Source organism: Pelodiscus sinensis, chromosome 7 (genome assembly GCF_049634645.1).
Source record: "Pelodiscus sinensis isolate JC-2024 chromosome 7, ASM4963464v1, whole genome shotgun sequence".
In the NCBI taxonomy this organism is placed as follows: domain Eukaryota; kingdom Metazoa; phylum Chordata; order Testudines; family Trionychidae; genus Pelodiscus; species Pelodiscus sinensis.
Window position 1 is genome coordinate 26,034,248 of NC_134717.1, and position 20,716 is coordinate 26,054,963.

Here is a 20,716-nt window from a genome sequence, read left to right on the forward strand (position 1 = left end):
CTAACACTGCAGGATGCTTTGGGAACCATGGCAGAAATCCTTGTGTTTTTTTTTTAAGTTTATGACCAAATCTCCCATTTGCTTCAAAGGCATCATGTGTACAATTGGCTGTGCCAAGTGTTTTCCCCTTGCAATATGCGAATAATGCATGAAAGGATGAGGGAGCTACAGGGCTATGCAATGCCAGGTGATAGGTGCATGGAAAAATATGTATTAGTGTACGATCTGCAGCTGTGTGCGGCGCAGCTTCATGCTGCGGGAGAGCTACATCCCGGTCTGCTGGGGGTAGGCAGTTCGGAGGAGGCGGCGGTGGTGTCTGGCGACGGGCCATGCAGGTGTTTGCGCAGCGGGCAGCGGTACCGCTCTCCGCGTGGGACGGGGCCGGGCGCACGTGAGGGCAGGAGTGTGTACACACAGACACGCACTCGAGCAGGTCACCGCGTCGGATGCTTGAGGAGTCGGGTGAACGCACCTGTTCGGCCCGTGACACGAACTCCTGTCCCCGGCCGCCTGCCCAGCCCTCACCCCGCAGCCAGGGTCGCGCTGCCCCCGCCGCGCTCTCCCTCAAGCCCTCGCCACAGGCTGGTTGCGCGCGCAGCCCGGCGCCCCCTCTCACTCCCTCACCATCCTTCCCCCCCCCCCCCCCCCCCGCCCGCTAGTTCTCGCGTTGGCTGCCGGGATCGCTGGCCGCTTTGGTTAATGTCCGCCATGTTTGCCATGGCGCAGGGAGCGGATCGAGCGAGCCCGGCGCGGATCTAGGGCTGCGGGGCGTGCGCGGCGAGCTGCGGGCGGCTCTGCGGGAAGCTGAGCCGGGGCGGCGGGGCTCTCCATGGTGTTGTGGGCCGCGTGCGGGAGCGGCTGGGAGGCGGCGGCGCGGCCGCAGTGAGGGGCCCCCCGCCCGCCCGGCCCCGGGGTGTTATTGTGAGGGGGAGACAATGAGCAAACTCTCCTTCCGAGCCCGGGCGCTAGACGCCGCCAAACCGCTGCCCATCTACCGCGGCAAGGACATGCCCGACCTCAACGACTGCGTCTCCATCAACCGGGCCGTGCCGCAGATGCCCACGGGCATGGAGAAGGAGGAGGAATCGGTAAGGGAGCCGCGCAGGGGGGGCACCATTGTTTATCAGACACCCCCTCCCCTCCCGGGAAATAGGCCATTGGTATTCGCCAAGCGCGCTACGCACGCTGAACGCCGCAGCCTTGCGTGGTCCTTATGGGTCCTGCGCAAGAAGCGCAGCGTAAACTCTCCTCCGACGCCGTAAGCGGGCTCTGCTCCGCCATCTTCTTTGCGTCCAAACTCGCGAGTGTTTTGATTAGCCGGGGAGGCCCTTACGCTAGCGTAAGGGAGAAGTAGGCGCAAGAGGCATCTTTGAATGCGGCAGTGTGCGCGCCGGCCGCTCTTGGCGTAGCGTGCTTGTGCTGCTGCACTCCTCACTGTTGTGTATGTGGGACTCCAAGGCAGCAGGGGAGTGGAGGGGGCTGTCTACGCTGTGCTCCTTCCGTGCAGTCAGGAAGGCTTTGCATTGTAAAATGGAAGTGTGTCCTGCTTCTAAGCTGCCATACTATGGGTATCAGCGTCCCTGACGCTACTCGAGAGTGAAATAACTTGGTGGGAGACCCTATTCCCACATTATATTTCAAGCTGTCAAATACAGACTGCACTTACTTTCTGAGTTTGGATGTTAACTGATGCATCAGTGTCGGGAGCATGCATGGCTTGCAGTAGCTCAGCTGTCCATTGCCGCGGTGCTGTAGCGGCCGTGGGCATTATAATGTAAAGCTTTTGTGCTTCGTTGGTCAATATTTTAAAATAACATGTTTGGAGCTTTTCTTTTTATCTTTCCATTGCTGTGCTTGGGGTGATATTGCAGCCTGCAAAACACACACACACTCGGGTGCAGGCTGCATTATTTACACTCTTTAGGAAAGGCTTTGTAAATGTTGCAAGTAGAATACCAGCTGTCTGCTGTTGCAGATCGTATAGTTGTAAATATATCATCACTGCTGTAAGAATGCTCTGTATTTATATGTTTAAGAAAAATGGTAACTGTATGTTGAATATGTGAAATACCATTGCATAGCTCTAACTGGATCTATAGCTAGACCTAGATTTTCTAGTATACAACATGCTGTTTAGTGTTAAGATGATTTTAAGTAAGCTAATCAATGTTAGGAAACGTATCACCTGTAGAATGCTTGCTGTCCAATTTTGCAGTGCTGTGTGTAGAGATACATTGCTGTCTGTATATTTACCAGAAAATAATTTTAAGAGGAGTCTTGTCAGCATTAGGACAGCACTGTGAATACTTGCTGTCCATGATTGCAGTGCTGCTTGACTGTAGTCTTCAAGACTACCACTTGCACTACTAGGTTTTCATCAGACTTGCTGTAGTTGTATGCAGAGTGGAGAGTAAATGCACCCATAAGAATTTCTTCAATGAATTTCTGTCTCCGCCTTGTAGCCAGCCCACTATGTGCATGGATTGGCTTATCAGAGGTTGTGGCTGTCAGAAGAAGGCTCCAACTCTCTCTGATTGGCTTTCTCAATACAGTAGAATATTGAAAGAAATCTTGTGATCAACGCTTAGAGTGCTCTCGCTGTATTTTGATCATAGAGGTTGCAATTGCCCTGGAATATATGTGTGTATTTAGATAATTTTAAACAGACAGCCATAAAACATTCTGAACAGTATAAACATAAAACAATAATTTTAAAGCAAACTTGGAGATTGTACGTTTTACTTTTCCTTTGCAGTAAAATGTAATTTAAAAGTCACAGTAGCAGACCTTGCAACATATTGCTTGTTTGTGAATTATGGAAGCTCTTTAAAAGGCAAACATGACTCTTGATTTAGACTTTTAAAAAATATAAGTGGCAGTATTGGCCTGCTAAACCCAGGGTTGTGAGTTCAATCCTTGCGGAGGCCATTTAGGAGTTCGGGGCAAAAATTCATCAAGGATGGTACTTGGTCCTGCTGAGAAGGCAGGGGACTGGACTCAATGATCTTTCAAGGTCCCTTCCAGTTCTAGGAGATAGGCAATCTCCATTATCTTACCTTATCAGTATTTTTTTTAGAATCTTAAAATATACCAGTGTTCAGAATGTTACTTGTTAAACTAAGTAAATACATCAAATACAAATTTTCTGAGTTCTGTATTCTGTTGTTGAGGAGAAAATGTCATAAATTGCCTGTGTTATTGTTACACTAGAGGTGTGTGTGTGTGTGTGTGTGTGTGTGTGTGTGGGGGCGGGGAGGGTATTGGGCTAACTTATATATTATAAAATCCTTTTAATGTGTAAGTGATTTTTAATGTATGAACAAAATAAGTGCTCCCATTACATTAAAATGGGAGGGAATTTGTATATGTTAAATTCTAAGGTCATTACATACTGAGATTTGTGTGGTATAATATATAACGATGTCATCATTATTTCTCATTACATTTCTCATTGAATTATTATTTCTCATTGAATTTCAAGATCTACTGATTAAGATTGTTTTCACTATGTTTGCAACTGTTTTTACTACCTTTACTTTTTACACTTTTGTCCACTGGTGCAAGAAAATTGTTTTTAATGGAAGTTTGAGAATTAGATTTAAATATGATAAAGTCATAGTGGAGAAGCTAAATGAAGTCTTTGCTTCAGTCTTCACGGCTGAGAGTATTGGGGAGATTCCCAAACCTGAACCATTCTTTTTAGGTCACAATTTAGGAATTGTCCCAGATTGAGGTATCAGAGGAGGTTTTGGAACAAATTGATAAACTTAACAGTAACAAGTCACCAGGACCAGATGGCATTCACGTAAGAGTTCTGAAAGAACTCAAATGTGAAATTGCACAACTATTAACTGTGGTTTCTAACCTATCCTTTTAAATCTGATTCCATACCTAATGATTGGAAGATAGCTAATGTGATGCCAATATTTAAAAAGGGCTCTAAAGGTGACCCTGGCAATTACAGACCAGTAAGTCTAACGTTAGTACCAGGCAAATTAGTTGAAACTAGAGTGAAGAATAAATTTGTCAAAGACATGGATGAATATAATTTGTTGGGGGAAAGTCAACATGGTGCCTTTCTGTAAAGGGAAATCATGCCTTACTAATCTGCTAGAGTTCTTTGAGGGGGTCGGCAAACCTGGACAAGGGGGATCCAGTGGATATAGTATACTTAGATTTCCAGAAAGCCTTTGACAAGGTCCCTCATCAAAGACTCTTACGTAAAGTAAGTTGTCATGGGATAAAAGGGAAGGTCCTTTCGTGGATTGATAACTGTTTAAAAGACAGGAAACAAAGGGTAGGAATAAATGGTAAGTTTTCCGAGTGCAGAGAGGTAACTAGTGGGGTTCCCCCAAGGATCAGTCCTGCGACCCATCCTAAGTGATCTAGAGAAAGGAGTAAACAGTGAGGTGGCAGACTGTGAAGAGAGCTTCAAAAAGATTTCACCAAACTAAGTGACAAATGAAATTTAACGTTGATAAAGTAATGCACATTGGAAAAAATAATCCCAACTGTATATTCAATATGATGGACTAATTTGGCTACAGCTACTCAAGAGAAAGATCTTGGAGTCGTGGATAGTTCTCTGAAAACATCTACTCAGTTGCAGTCAAAAAAGCAAATAGAATGTTATGAGTCATTAAAAAAGGGATAGAGAATAAGACAGAAAATATCTTACTGCCTCTATATAAAACCATGGTATCCCCACATCTTGAATACTGCGTACAGGTGTGGTTGTCATATAAAATATATATTGGCATTGGAAAAGGTTCGGAAAAGGGCAACAAAAATGATTAGGGGGTTTGGAATGGGTCCCATGTGATATGATAGAGGTCTATAAAATCATGACTGGTATGGAAAAAGTGAATAAGGAAAAGTTATTTACTTATTCCCATGATAAAGAACTAGGGTTTACCAAATGAAATTGATAGGCAGCAGGTTTAAAACAAAAGGAAGTTTTTCTTCACTCAGCGCACAGTGAACCTGTGGAACTCGTTGCCAGAGGATGCGACGAAGGCTAGAACTTTAACAGGGTTCAAAAGAGAGCTAGATATATTCATGGAAGTTAGGTCCATCAATGAATATTAGCCAGGGTGGGTAGGAATAGTATCCCTAGCTTCTGTTTCTCTGGAGGTGGGTGACAGGTAATCTTAACATGATACCTCCCCTGTCGTGATCCCTCGTATTGGCCTCTGTTGGCAGACCGAATACTGGGCTAGATGGACCTTTGGTCTGACCCAGTATTTCCATTCTTATGTTCTTATTTATTGGAAAAAGTTCCAGTAAAAGACTTTGAAGATTGCAGCATTACTTCAGTGATAGTGATAGAAATGTAGCCGTGTTAGTCTGGTGTAGCTGAAACAAAATACAGGACTATGTAGCACTTTAAAGACTAACAAGATGGTTTATTAGGTGATGAGCTTTCGTGGGCCAGACCCACTTCCTCAGATCAAATAGTGGAAGAAAATTGTCACATCCATATATACCAAAAGATACAATCCAAAAAATGAACACTTATGAAAAGGACAAATCAAATTAAATTTCAGAACAGAAGGGGAATGAGAGGGGAAGGTTTTCTTTCTTGTTGGTTTTCTTGGGTCTGTCTTGAAGTAGATGGTTTTTAGGTATTCGTCTGGCTCTTTCAATTTATTTTTTTATTTCTTCGGGTGGGTAGTTGAGGTTTATAAATGCTTGGTAGAGATCCTGAAGTTTCTGGTCTCTGTCAGTGGGATTAGAGCAGATGCGGTTGTATCGAAGGGCTTGGCTATAGATGATGGATCATATCGTGTGTTCTGGATGGGAGCTGGAGGCATGTAGGTAACTGTATGAGTCGGTGGGTTTTCTGTAGAGAGTGGTGTCTAATTTTCCATTGTTGATTTGTACTGTGGTGTCCAGGAAATGGATCTCTCGTGTAGAATGGTCCAGGCTGAGGTTGATGGAGGAGTGTAGGTTGTTAAAATCTCTGTGGAATGTCTCCAGTGTTTCTTGGCCATGCGTCCAGATCATAAAGATGTCATCGATGTAGCGTAAGTAGAGAAGGGGTAAAGGGGACGGGAGCTGAGGAAACGTTATTCTAAGTCAGCCATAAAGATGTTAGCGTACTGTGGGGCCATGCGTGTACCCATGGCTGTGCCTCTGATCTGGAGGTTTAAGTTGTTCTCAAACTAGAAATAATTGTGGGTGAAACAAAGTTACATAGGTCTGCTGTCAGATTGGCAGTGGTGTTCTCTGGGATAGTGTTTCTAATTGCTTGTATTCCGTCTTCATGTGGGATGTTGGTGTATAGAGCCTCTACGTCCATGGTACCAAGAATGGTGTTATCGGGGAGGTTATCAGTGTTTTGTACTTTAGATCTACTTTGTGCAGTTTTGCTTGCGTGTGTGTGTGAGACCTTAAGGAGGTATGGTTTGGTCTCTCCTTGGTTTTTTTGTTAGTTTGGGTTTTTTTTTTTTGGACTGGACCGTTAAACGTTTTAGTCATACTTAGAGATTTTAGAGAGACGGGGTGGGTTTGATGATATCTTTTTTGTAGTGGGTGTGGTGGGGGAAAGAGGGGGGGAGGAGGGTAAGTTTTCGAGCGATACAGAGTTCTTCAGGTTTGGGAAAGTAGGGTAGCTTGATGGCTTAAATGCATTGTAGAAGCAGCAAATTAAGATGTTTCTCTGCTTCCATTCCTGCACATAAATGTCTTTCCTTGTATGAATCTTCGATGAAGTTAGTGGGACCGAATGTGTGGAAAAGTTGTGTGGTTTATTTATTTATTTATTTATTGTTGTTTCATAACAGGTCACTGAATTTTTCTGAATCTTAATTTTCACCAAAATACGTTTCATAGTATTTCACATTTGTTTATACTGTTATCATCATAGCAAAATCAGATGTTACCTGTAATGGTCTTTCTGTTTGTGCTGAGACTAAAAGTACTGAATGGAGACACATTAAACTTTGCTTGAAGAGTTTAATCCTGGCCCCCATGAAATCAATGGGAATTTTGTTGATTTTTAGTGGGGCCTGGCTTGCATAAGAACAGCCTGATCCTCATACATACTTATTCATATGAGTAATTTCATTCATGAGTAAAGGTTTTTTTTTCATAAATTCTGGGTATGTGTTTTATTCTGATACATGCTGAATGCTAATAAAGTAAGAAGAATCTATATTGTGATTAGAATGGGAGGTTTTAATTTTGTATTAAAATTTTACCACTCATTTCTACTATTCCTACTTTATATTACATTGTCACACAGTCCAGATTGTGATGCTGTTTATGTTGAAAAATACTTTACACCAAAAGCAATCCCAGTGAATTTAGTGGGCATAACTTAGGTAGTAAAGTACTGCTCAGAGTAATATTAATATTACAGTGTTTATGGTGAATCTTTGCAGAAATTTTGGAAATATCTTGACTTTTTCAATATTTTAGTAGCAGTCTTGTATCCTTGCTGATATAACTTTCAACATATCAGGGGACAGATGTTGTGTTTCTACATTATCTATAATTTTCATGGGAGTTGTGTGTTCAGGGATTGTGGGATTGTATTGCAAGTTCTGAGTCTACTGATGTACATAATTTTAACTCTGAATTGAGTTTGTGGGCCACATCCTGCTCTCAGATAAAATTTCATAAATCTGGAGAAACTATTTTGATTTAAATGGAACTAATCTGGATTTATGATGTCATAACTGACAATGTTTTTTGTTTAGTGACAGTGCGGAGAAAGAAGCGTTGTCCGATACCTTCTATGCTAAGTAGATTTTCAGCATAATCTTAATACCAAAAACTGTATAGTACATAAGTACTTGATGAATTTACTGGCACTTTGCTATCAAGTCTGAATTAGAATAAGTGTTGTCTCAGATGCTATTGTTATACCTTTTAGGTAAAAATTACTTTTCAACCAGAAAATAAATGAAAAAATAATTGGAGTTTTAAGAAGTGCCTCCAATTTCCTTTGTGTAATTACAGGCAGAAAACCATCAGAATAATTTATAATAGTGACTGGGCAGTTTTAAGTGCTATTAGACATTTAACTCAGAAATTTAATTTGAACATTCATTCTTTTTATAATTAGACTTGACTTCATATTTAAAGTCAAAAGTTATATAAAGTAGAAACTACAAAATAATGAGGTAAGTTGTTGTCGGTAGATGCTAATATGCAGGATATTTTTAAAGTATGAATGGGGGAAATCATAAAATTGAAATGGGTACATTTCATTTTTGCAGTCTTCCCCTCAGTCATATGAGGATACCTTTTTCAGTACTCACTTAACCCATCTTGTAATTTTAGGTGCAGGCAAAGTGAATTGAATTCCCTTCATCTGTCTCTCTGTATTATGTGTGTCTTTCTCTTGTCTCTGTCCCCCCCCCCCCTTTCCTTTTTTTTTCTTTGTTTGTTTGTTTTGTTTTTGTTCATCTTCCTCAACTCTCTGATTTGGAAACCTTATTTCAGTTCATCATCTGACTTCCAAAGCAGCATACTTATTCCCTAGCTGAGGCAATTGGTTTAGAGCAGGGGTTCCCAACCTTTTTTGGTCCCCATACACCCTTGGCTTTTAGTAAACCTTCCCATTCCCCCTATTCAATATGAAAGGCAATAGATTCTAGACTCTAGAATCCACAACTTTTTTCACTAACACTACTACTTTTGGAATATTTCAGTTAGGATAATCTAGTTATTTACCAAATATTCCCTGTACCCCCCTGACAAGCTTTTCATACCCCCAGGGGGTACGCGTACCCCAGGTTGGGAATCCCTGGTTTAGAGCAGTGGTGGGCAGCCTAGACTAATGAGTGGGCTTCATGAGTAGCCCTCATTCATCTCAGTGAGCCGCAAGATTATCATGAAGATCAGGGGTGGCTAACCCGCGGCTCTTTGCTTAAAGAAATGCGGCTTTTGGTAGTTCTCTGCTATGCACCAGGACTGCTTACACCTGGTGGTTCTGCGCATGCGCTCCAGCGCCTGGAGGAAGAAGCGTGTGGTGACGGTGGCTGCAGGCATTGGGTTAGAGCGGGAGGGGGGTGGGCTGGGGGTGCCTGGTTCTGGGGGATGGGAAGGAGTGGGGGGGGTACAGGCTCTAGGGAAAGGGAGGGCATTTGGGTTAGAGCGGGGAGGGCTAGGAGTGCCTGGCTTTGGGGGGGGGGGCGGAGAGGGGAGAGCATTCAGTTAGAAGGGGTGGCTGGGAGTACCTGGCTCTGGGGGAGAGGACGGGGATTGAGTTAGAGAGGGGGCTGAAGCACCTTAAACTCAAAGTCTTCATAGATGCAGAATAAGGCAGCCAACACAGATGTCATGTTTAAATTCCAGGGCAAAAAAAGAATCAGCATGTACCTGGTTTATACTGTATTTTCTTTAAAGAAAATTCAAAGCTAGTGTTTGCCAGGCTGAAGCAATTATTCTGAAATATGAGTCTCTCCCTTATTGTTTTTGAACCTCTCGTATTTGCAGTCTGGGACAGACCTGAATTTTTAGAACTATTAACAAGCCATAATTTTCGTAATTAAAATAATGAGGAAACCACTCCAGCTTGTTGATCTCTGGTATGAAACAGGCACTTCAGATTGTGCTAATTTACTTCTCAATTCAGTTTAATTTAAAAAAACTCACAGGACATTATAGATCAGTAGTGTTAAATTTAAAATACATGGCAGGGATTTTTTAATTTTTATTTTTAGTGTGAGACTATTACTGTATTTGAAAAATGCATGCATCTGACGAAGTGGGTCTTTGCCCACGAAAGCTTATGCTCCAATTAATCTGTTAGTCTATAAGGTGCCAAAGGACTCCGTTGCTTTTGCAGATCCAGACTAACATGGCTACCCCTCTGATACTGTATTTTTAAAGGGTTTTTTTTTCATTTGATGTTTGTTCCTTGTCAACTTCTCTGAAGATATATGGATTGGCTGTGAATTTTTTAAGTGACTAGATACTTTTTAATTGTTTTTTGTCCAAAATGTCCTGTAGTGTGTTTATACTACATTTTGTGAACTATAGATCTATATATGATATATAAGAATAAATATATAAATATGTGGCTCTTCGCACTTTATCCACAGCTATTTTGGCTCTTCATCTTTAATTGGTTGGCCATTCCTGATAAAGATGATCTCCCAGGAAAGGGTAGTTTTGCCGACTGCGCCTGCGTATCTAGAATTTGCAGGGTGTGCCAGTTGAACCATAGAAGCACTTTAGATGCAGAAGAGGTGCACAGTTCTCCGAGTCGGTATTGTGTGCAAACAGCATGCACCTCATTTCACATACCCTTGCTTTACATGCGTATCTCTTCAGTAATACCAGAAGGGGAGGGGGAAAAAAATCTGTGCATACAGAAATGAGCCTAATCTGGCAGTGGTAAACAAAACATCTTGTGGGCCAAACTTAGAACCCTGATGGGCCACATGTTGCCAATCATTATTGGTCTAGAGCACTGGTTCTCAAACTTTTTGGTCCATGGACTGCTTGGCTCAATGCAAACCTTTCTGCGGACCATGAGTTGCTAATGGAAACTCACAGTTAATTACATAATTATGCCCAAGGTATTTTGCAAGTGCTGCAGCTTGGGAGAGTGGTTTAATTTAAATTATTAAACAGATTAAGCGTTTTAACTTCCTCATGTTAGTTTATCTCACTTCATTTTAAATAAAGTAAATTATTAATTTATGTCCAATGCACAAGGTTTCAATGTTTTCTTTCTTTATGGCAGGGGTGGGGAACCTTTTTTGGGTCAGAAGCCACTGAGAAAAATCAGTCGGGGACCACACAAGTGAGAAGCAAAAAAAGCCTCCAAAAATCCCCAACTCTCACTGAGGCCCCCATCTGAGACACCTCGCTCCTCTGGCACTCCAGTCCTGTGAGGCGAGGGGAAGGGACAGGGAGGACTGAGGTTCAGGAGTTCCCATAGGCCAGATTTACTTTTCTCGGGTGACGGAGTTAGTGGATTTTGCGGACCCCCTTAGGCTCTGGGGGGGGGGGGGACAAACATGAAGGGTTCAGTATGCGGGACAGGGCTGCCAGTGAGTGAAATAGGGATGGGGGTGCAGGAGTGTGACATCTGGGTGGGAGGTAGGGTGGAGAAGCAGGCTGTGGGTGGGAGTAGGGTGTCTGGCCAGGAGGAGGGTGCAGGATCAATGGTGGATGCTGGAGCAAGATGGGGGTAGGTATCTGGCCGGGGGGAGGTGCAGGAGCAAGGGGAAGTGTAGGAGCAAGCTGGGGTACCAGGTCTTGTCAGGAGGAGAGTGAGTGAGGAAGGTACAGAGGTCTGAACATGATGGGGGACGCTTACCTGGCTTCATGTCCGTTGCAGCAGGGAAAGCCTCTGGACAGTGTGTCACTGCCCTGCCCTTCCCTCAGCAAGGTGGGGAGAGGGTGGGAGCTCAGCTCTCTCCTGGCCAGCGAGTAGCTCCTGGGCTCCTCACTCCCATGACTGTCCAGTTCATTTATCCTTGGCTCCCAGCATCCCCCCACAGCAAGACTCCCTCTTCACTGGCTACGGGATAGTGCAGCATTGAAACTAGGGCTGATTATATAGGGATCTCTCACTTGGTGCAGAGAAGCAGCTGGCCCTGCGGTGGGGTAGGGTAGTTGTTTATTCAGGGATCCCCTGCTCGTTGCTGAGATGCAGCTACCTCTGGGGGGGAGCTGTGTAAAAGCAGCATTGCACAGTTAATGAATGGGTTTCAGGAAGAACTGTTGGTTAATGCTGACCTCAGTTCCCTGATGTGATGCTAAAGAGGTTGATGTTCTGTCCCTATCTGAGCTGGGGGTCTAGTTTGTTAGCGCAGGAGATGATGTCAGAGCAACGGACTAACATGGGCATCCTTATCCTCCCCGAAAGCAAGCCAGGCCTGCTCTCCCCCTTCATCTGTCCAGGGCTTGTGCTCTGTTCCTCTGTCTGTGCTCTGCTCCCTGAGCAGTCTCTGGGTTCTGCTCCTTGCACAGCCTTGCCTGTGGGGAAGGGTCACGCTTCACCATGTGTCCCCAGGTCCTACAATTTCTGAGCATGATCCCATCACACCCCAGTCTCCAATTCCTCCATTGCCTCCTCTTCCCCCTCCTCTGGCCCCCTCTCCCCCACCCCTCCTACAGGAATGGGGGTCCCAGCTCTGTGTGGGGTCCCTGTGCTGCCTGTGGTGGCAGGCAAGGAACAGGGCTGGCTCTTCAGGGTGGACCTCATTGCCTCCTTCTCCACCAGCCTCCCCACTGCCTCAACACCCCCCAGCCCTCAACACCCCTGATGCCCCTGTCTCTCTCACACAGTGGTGGCTGCTTAGGGATGGTCCTGGCCAGGCCCCGATGGCAGGTCAGTCTGTTCCCCCTCCCCCTCCTCCCATCTTTGGGTCTCTGTAGGCTGGCAGGGCTGAGGCGGGCGGAACAGCAGCAGTGCAGGGGTGGGACCTGAATGCTGCAGCTCTGCTCAGGGTCTCCGTGATGCCCGGTAAAAGTGGGCAGGGAGCCAAGGTAGCTCTTGGGGCAGTGGGGGTGGACTCCCTCACCCCATTGCTACTATCTCCCTTATTTCCCCTCCCCCCACTCCCGCATGCTTGCGAGGCCAGGTGGAGCAGGCAGGGCCTCAGTCCTGGGGGGCAATGGGGGGTAGTGTCCCAGCTCTGCTCAGGATCCCTGTGCCACCCTGTGCAGGCAGGTGGGGAGTTGGGGCAGCTCTAGGAAATATCAGGGGTGGAAGCAAGTGAAGAGCTAGGTCTGGTCAGGGCTTTCTTCATTTTCTCAACTCGTGTGTGCCCGGAAGCCAGAGCTGGTGCTCCAAGCCTTGCGGCTCCGTGGGGGAATAAGGGGTGAGCTGCGTTCGACCTGCAGACCACCTGGAAGGAGACCACATACCACTAGTGGTCGGCAAACCGCACTTCGAGAACCACTGGTCTGGAATGCTTTCATTTTGCACAAACTACATTTCTTTTTTAATCCTGAACGTTTTTGTTGTTATAACTTATAAGCAACAGTGAGGACTACTAGAACTAGAAAAGACGCAGAAAAATGATTTCCTCTTGTTTGTTTTTGGTATTTGACAGTACTCCTTGTATAAATATTTCCGGTCCTCTCTATCTTTTTATTTATTTAGATAGTTAGGCCCCAATTCTAGACATTGATTGCCTGAGGCAGAATTCCTTTAAAGTCAGTGTAGTTCTCTGTAGATCCAATTGCAAAATCAGAGCCAATAGTCACTTTTAGTCACTAAAAAACCCCTTTGTTTGTGGGTTTTTTATAAGGTGGTGGTGGTGAGAGTATAGAGGTACAAGCATGGTTGGGAAGGTCAAGAACAGTGTTGAACTATTTTTTAACCCCTGTTTTGAAATTGACCAGTTTTCAATTGAACAGCAAAGCTTTAATGAATGGTATTGATAGCTTCTAAAGATAGTTTTACCAGGGATGTAAAATCTCGTTTAATCAGTTAACCAGTTAAACATATTAACAGAGTGAGTGGGGGGCAGCTCACGCCAACCCCGGGTGGGCTGGGGGTGGGGTGGTCTAGTTGGGCCACTGGTTAACCATTGATATCCCTAAGTTGTATCATTTTTTTTCCATGACAATGTTTCCAAAACTTTTAAACACCGAGTCCCTCATCAGGAAACTGAAACCAGTCATGGACCTCTTTAACACCTGTATATGTTGAAGTTTTTGCTGTCAAGCAAACATTTCTGCATCTAGTATGCTCACTTCTCATTTTGAAGTTAATATGCTTTTTTGTAGCCATATAGGGCCTTCACCTCCACCCCTCCTTTTTGCAGTAAAGCGGAAGCTGGGGAAGTACAGCTCTCCACTGTCCTTTTATGCATTTTCAGGAGTGCATTCTCTACACTTAGAGAAGGCTGTTTTGTGGGATGCAAGAATAGTGACCATGATATAAAGCCTTCAAATCTGACAATCAGTCTTTACACTGAGGAAAAACTAGATGAATGCTATATATTATATTTTAGTAAATACCTTCAAAACATATGAGCTTCCAGTGTGAATAATACTGGGTTACGACTACATGATCACTTAATTTATGACACCAAGTTCCATGTTTGTTTGTGACTGTGTTAACTTGTATGAATGCCTCTTTCCCTCCATTTCTGCATTTATAAAATAGGGATGCTGATACTTAACAACTATGGCTTAATTTTTGGAAAACACTTGGATATTTTTGTATGAAAGTTTCTGTATAAATATAAAGTACTTAATGTCTTTATAACAAGATTATACCTTATCAGAAGTTCTTCTTGTCTATGAAAGTTGATACTCAGACTCAAATATAATGTTTAGGAAAAGATCCCATGTATGGTTATGAAATCATAATTTCATAACCATATATGGGATCATTTCCTCCCTGACCCCTCCTTTGCCCTTTTAGTACTGAACTGAAGGAAACATTTGATTAGTATGTTTGGCTTATGTTGCATGTAGTGTTCAGTTGGATTACTTCAGATTTTAATAGGTAATGTTTAAGATTACATTTAAATCTTGATGAACTTTTCCCCCAAGGTGATATGCAGCTTCTTTTATCCTCCACTAACTATGCTATGTGCTATATAGTGTGTCTTTTTTATATTTAAGTGCCTATTTTCCTTTCTATAAATATGCCTCTCCTTCAGTTAAGTGTGTGTGAAAGAGAGCAAGAATGTAAGCTTGGTATTACCAAGTGAATGTGATACCAGGATAAGTAAAATAGAATTTCTATAAAAAAAAATAACATTCCTGCCTTCGTGTAGATACTAATATTTCCTATCGAATTGTGTTTTTTTAAAAATAGAACTTGAAATGTGAAAAATAAACTCTTGATTTTTTTTATTAATGTTTAATTTTACAGTTCAGGTTGAACCTCTTTAGTCCAGCATCCTTGGGAACCACAGGATCAGTGTTGTCTAGCAGCGCTACCAGCACTTCCACTGCTTATATCTTAGAAAATGTTTAGAAGTAAATTAGAGCTAAATAACAGCACTGAGAGCCAGGACTGGTGGCTATAAAACAAACGTTATGGGGAAACTTAGTTGCACTCATCAGTGGACATCCAGCTAACTAAAATCATGCCAGATTAGAGGTTCAACCTATAAATGTTAATTAGAAAATGCTTATCAGATAGTCGACTCGACAAATTGCTTCCTCCCTCCTTGCTTCCTGTATTGGAGAGAGGCAGCAAAGGCAGGAGCCAGTGCTAGGAGAAGCTGGCTTAAAAGCCAGTCCCCCCCCATCACTGTCTCGGGGGGGGCAGGGCAAGGGGTGCAGTAGGGAACTGGCAGCACTTTTTTGCTTTTGAAATGTAGCAGGAGCAGGGCTTTTGCTACATTTCAAAAGCAGAAATGCCCTTGGAGCAGGTGGCAACCAGGGTACTCCCCTGGTGGTCCCACAGGCCCTGCTTTTGAAATGTACAAGAAACCTGGGAGAGGGGGAACCTCTGTACATTTCAAAAGCAGGGAGTACAGGGCCAGTGGGGGACTGCTTAAGTCTTCTGTTAGCCCCGTGCTCCACACAGCGCTTCTGCCTTTGAAATGTAGTAAGAGCTAGTAGGGCTCTTACTACATTTCAAAGGCGGAGGTGCTCTTATCAACTAATCGAATAGTCAATGCAAATTGTACCAACTATTCAGTTAGTTGATCAATCTAAATTTAACATCCTCAGTGGAGATACTATAGAAATCTAACTCTTATTCTTCATAGAATCGGCTACTAATTGACATAAAAGGTTATATACAGGTTTTCTCTGCTGCTCCTTTTAAAATGAGGATTTGCTAAAAATATGTATGCAAAGACATTGTAATGGTAAGTATTGCATGATGTAATTTGGGAGTATTGAGGGCAGAGAGTAATCACATCAGTCAGGGCTCTTATAGCTGTATAAATAGAAGAATATTTTTCACCTACTGTTTCAGAGCTTGTTTTACGTAGAAAGTTTCACGTGTTGGGAATGTGCTAATGAAATGCCACTGAATCCACCAAAATCATTTCCATAGAAGGGAGTTAACAATAGTAGATACAAAAGAAACAAGGATGCAAATGGTCAAACTAGGGCCTATAAAGTCAATATAATAATGGTTTGAGCCATGGAATATTTTGTAGGTCAGAACTTGGGAATGAATGATTCTTGGTCTGGGATCTTTAGAGAATGGAGTTCTGTGCAAAGGAATTGTTAGGCTTGCAGAATTGTGTTTTTATTATTATTATTATTGATAATATAAGCATTTTTTATTCCTTTAATATACATTTTTACAGTTGCAGGAAACTCATGGGCATGGTCCGACAATAATTATTTAATTACAGTGGACCAGTAAGCATTGAGATTCAAGAAATTAAAGTTTTATCTTTAAAACAGAAGTTGTCAACATCCTAACAAAACATGCATAATAAATATTCTTAAACTTTAAGTTCTAAAGTAAAATGGTTCTTACATTACCTTTCTGTAAATTTTGATTATTATTGATGAAAATACTTATTCATCTGTGTGTATGTGTTTAGTTTACCTACTTTTACCAATAAAACCTAATCCTTCTAAGTGAAGATACAGTAAAGACATGATTTCTTTGCTTAGGGGAGAAAGATGTTAGAAACAGAAGCAGGAATGTAAAATCCTGTTTCTTTAGTTAACTGGTTAAATGTGTTCCAGATTCGATGCAGAGTTCTGTTAGTATCCAAATGGTGGACCATTTGATCAGGCGGTTCCCAAGATAGGGCACCTGCTCACAGCCAGAGATTAAACCAAGACTCAGATCATCACACTAGGGTCTCAAAAGCTTGAGTGTCACAGCATCAGAGAGCACAGTATCCACAAGTCCTTTGGGGGAATTCAGATGAAAACATATTTTTAAGTTTGCTTCATTGAGAGAGGAATGTGAGCCATTGTGCATTTTCAGACCTGATGAATTATTCTGAGTGTATGCAGAGAGAGGCTTGCTGGATAACTATTCCACAGGACTGGCATGGCTGTGAGGGTATATAATGGACTGAAAATTGCAGAACGAGTCCAGGCACTACAAATTGGAATCCATTGTAGGGCAGATATCTGAGGATAATAAAAAGCAGGTGTATTACTCTAATCTTTTATTTTGGGGAAAATGTAGTCTGAATATATCAGAATATTTGGATGCCACTAAAACTATCTTTTTTAGAGGAAAATAAGTTCCTTCAGCAAATACTGATAAGAGAGGGGAAGCTGATTGGAGTAGAAAACTAGTTAGAACTCTGGTAAGAAGGAAGCGTGCTTGGAGGATCAGGGCGATGGGAAGCTGTGGAAGTACGAAGGGAGAGGTGAGGTACCAAGAAGGGGGATATGAGCGTCAGTTATGAGGAATTGCAGGAGAATGCTGCAGGAGTGCTTGTCAGCCTCACATTCTCATTCCATATGTGTCCAGTGATCTGAGAGCCAGAGCTAGAGGGATGTGATTCATTTCCCTCCCTTCTCCCTCCCCCCCCCCCTGCTCTGGTAAGCCTGGAGGGAGTTTGCCTATTTTCCGCTATGTGAGTTCTCCTTAATCTATTCGTGGGATCTGGGATCATTGCCCCTTTATGGTTGTCCTACACATGGCAGCTATACACTAACAAACTGTATATAACATCCCTTGTGTGTATGTGTGCTTGACTCCTTGCTTCAGTTCTCTGCATATTCACCAGGACCACTTGTTGCATTGTGCATTGCTGTGTGCCATGAGTGGGTATCTCAATGTGCAACTCACAACCTGTCATTTGGGAAGTTTTGGCAATGTGTAATTGGGCAGAACAAAATCATTCAGGGATGAGTCGGACTGTGAGGTCAGGTTCATGTTGTGAAGCTTTCTGCACCACATAATGCCATCTCTATCCTATAGTTGTTAGACCTGTTTTGAAAATCCCACAAACTTGTGTGGGATTTGTCTTTGTCTGCCGTCTCTAGTAGAAACATGGAGCCTGCATAGCTCTCCTTCTACTCTCCTGAGCATTGCACAGGATGCACAATCCTCTGGTATTTGCAGAGCCTTTGTTAGATATGGAAACATGCGGGAAGTGGTAGATATAGTATATTTTTGTTTTATTCAGTCTTTTGATACTTACTTCCTTGTGTAACCTCGTAAACTAGAAACAGATGTAACTTCTATAAGGTGGATGCATAACTGGTTTGGAAAATCGTTCACATAGAGCAGTTATCAGTTGTTCACAGTCAAGCTGGAGGGTTATATCAAGTGGGATCCAGCAGCGATCTGATCTAGGAACAGTCAGTTAAATATCTTTGTCAGTGATACAGATAATGACACAGAGAGTATACTTACAAAGCTTGAGGGTGATACCAAGTTAGGAGGGGTTGCAAATGCTTTGGAGGATAGAATTAAAATCCAAAATCACCTGGACTACCTGGAGTAATGATCTGAAGTAGATAGAATGAAATTCAATACGGACAAATGCAAAGTACTTGACTTTCGAAGGGTTCAGTTGCACACATACAATATAGGAAAGGACTGCCTAGGAAAGAGTATTGCAGAATAGGGAACTAAGCGACTAGTTGACTGACTAGCCAATAAGTCTAGGCTTATTGGGTAATCGAGTCAACTTGCCTCTGATACAGAGGCAGCAAGAGGGGTGGAAGCAGGAACCAGTGCTGGGGGATCTGTCTTAAGCCTCCTTCCCCCTCCCCCTCCCCCCCCCCCCCACACACAGCACTGTCTCCACAGTGCTGCTTCTATCAGAGGCAGCAGTATGGGGGTGGGGACAAAGGAGGCTGCTGCGAAGCAGCCCCTGTCCATAGTGTGTGTGGGGGGATTTCCTAGCCCCCCCCGCAGGAAGGGGCAGCTGGCCCATCACGAGCCTGGACTGAGGAAGCCCGGCTCAGTCTTGGCTTGTGCTGGATCCAGGACCTATCCTTGCTACTTCTCTGCAGTTTAAATGTAGTAGGAGCCAGGCTGCCTGTGTGCTTGCCTCCTACTACATTTAAACTGCAGTGCTACAGTGGGGTAGCTCCTGGACCCAGCACAAGCCAGGACTGAGTGCCTTCCCTTATTAGCCAACCATGTAGTTGTTAAAAATCCTATTGACTGCATGATTAGCCAGTTACCCACCTCTTAACATCCTTATTGCAGAAAGGAATATAGGGATCACAAGCTAAATTTAGAAGCTTTAGGGGGTAGCTGAGTTAGTCTGTTACAAAAAACCAACAACGTGGTCTGGTAGCACTAACAAAAGGAAGCCAGATTCTTCCCCCCCCCCCCCCGCGCCCAGTTTATTCCAGTGTTTAACTACCCTGACAGTTAGGAAAAAGTTCCTAACTGTCAGGGTAGTTAAACACTGGAATAAATTGCTTAGGGAGGTTGTGGAATCCCCATCTCTGGAGATATTTAAGAGTAGATTAGATAAATGTCTATCAGGGATGGTCTAGACACTATTTGGTCCTGCCATGGGGGCAGGGGACTGGACTCGATGACCTCTCGAGGTCCCTTCTAGTCATGGTTCTATGAAAACATGTAGATGGTAGCATGAGCTTTGGTGGGCACAGCCCACTTCTTCCTTCAGATGACCGGAGTTAAGAGTAGGGGAAATGAAAACTCGAAATAAATAGGAGAAGGGTGTGGGGGAGAGAAAGATGCTCTGTCTCCTCCTCCTCCTCCTTCTTCCCCCCTCCTTTTTTCTTAAAGTATCTGGGGAAAGGATGCTAAACTTGAGCAGATAAAAAATCAAAGTCAGTAGATAGATTGCTACGGTAGGAAGGATACCATTCAGAAAGCTGTTAGCTCCTTCTGTGATAAAGACTCCATCATCCTGTATCTCAGTTGAGCCCATTAGCATGTGAATTGAATTTGTATATGTATTGTAGTGGTCTCCAACCTTTTTATACCCAAGATCACTTTTTAAATCTCCGAACAGGCGAAGATCTACTGCCCCCCCTTTCCTTGAAGCCCCCCTTTCTTGAAAGTCCCGCCCTCTCTATTCTCCTCCTGTCCATCATTTGCTATCCTCAACCCTTACTTACACACTCTGATAGTTTATTTTTAAATTATGCGATGTATAAAATTAAAATCACGTGTTTATAGTTATGAAATAAATGGTCTTTTTATTCATGCTATTTAAATCTAAAATAAAGCATAATTATACATTTTGTGGGGACAGAGTTCTGCGGCTGGGGACAGGGGAGAGGGAACAGGGTGCTGGGAAGGCAGAGGACAGGGTTCTGCAGCAGGGGACAGAGTGCCAGTGGGGATAGGTTTCTGCAGCTGGGGACAGGGTGCCAGTGGGGACAGGAATAGGGCCAGAGTTCTGTAGCTGGGAATAGGGGAGTGGGGACAGAGTTCGGGGAGTGGGGAACAGAATTCTGTGGCTGGGGACGGGAGTGGGGACAGAGTTCTGTGGCTGGGGACAGGAGAGTGAGGACAGAGTTCTGTGGCTGGGGAGTGGGGTGCCAGTGGAGGTAGAGAGTCCCCTGTATCTGCCTCCTCCCACGATTCCCCTGCCCCCAGAGGGAAACCAGTGCGTGCCTGCCCCGGGGGCCGACCTCCCCCCGCAGCGCAGGGAAGCCCCGTGCACACACACCTGCCCCGAAGCCCGACCCCCCCCAGCCGTAGGGAAGCACCGCGGCCCGACCCCCCCCCCCCCCCCCCGGCGCAGGGAAGCCCTGCGCCTGCCCACCCCGGGGCCCGCCCCCCCGCGTAGGGAAGCCCCATGTGCGCCTGCCCCAGGGCCCGACCCCCCCCCCCGGCATAGGGAAATCCTGCGCATGCCCCTCCCCCGGGGCTGACTCACCACTCCTGTGCGGTTCAGGGAGCTAATGC

At 44.1% G+C, this 20,716-nt stretch overlaps 1 protein-coding gene across 1 annotated transcript in view; it reads left to right on the forward strand.

Annotated features, from left to right (window-relative positions):
• The first annotated feature begins 674 nt into the window (after positions 1-674).
• Positions 675-20,716, forward strand: part of EPC2 (enhancer of polycomb 2) — a 122,018-nt gene continuing 101,976 nt past the window's right edge. Inside the window, exon 1 of the mRNA XM_006135681.2 lies at positions 675-1,088. Within this exon, the coding sequence (XP_006135743.1) occupies positions 936-1,088 (153 nt within the window). The 5' untranslated portion in view covers positions 675-935. The remainder of the gene's footprint in view (positions 1,089-20,716) is intronic.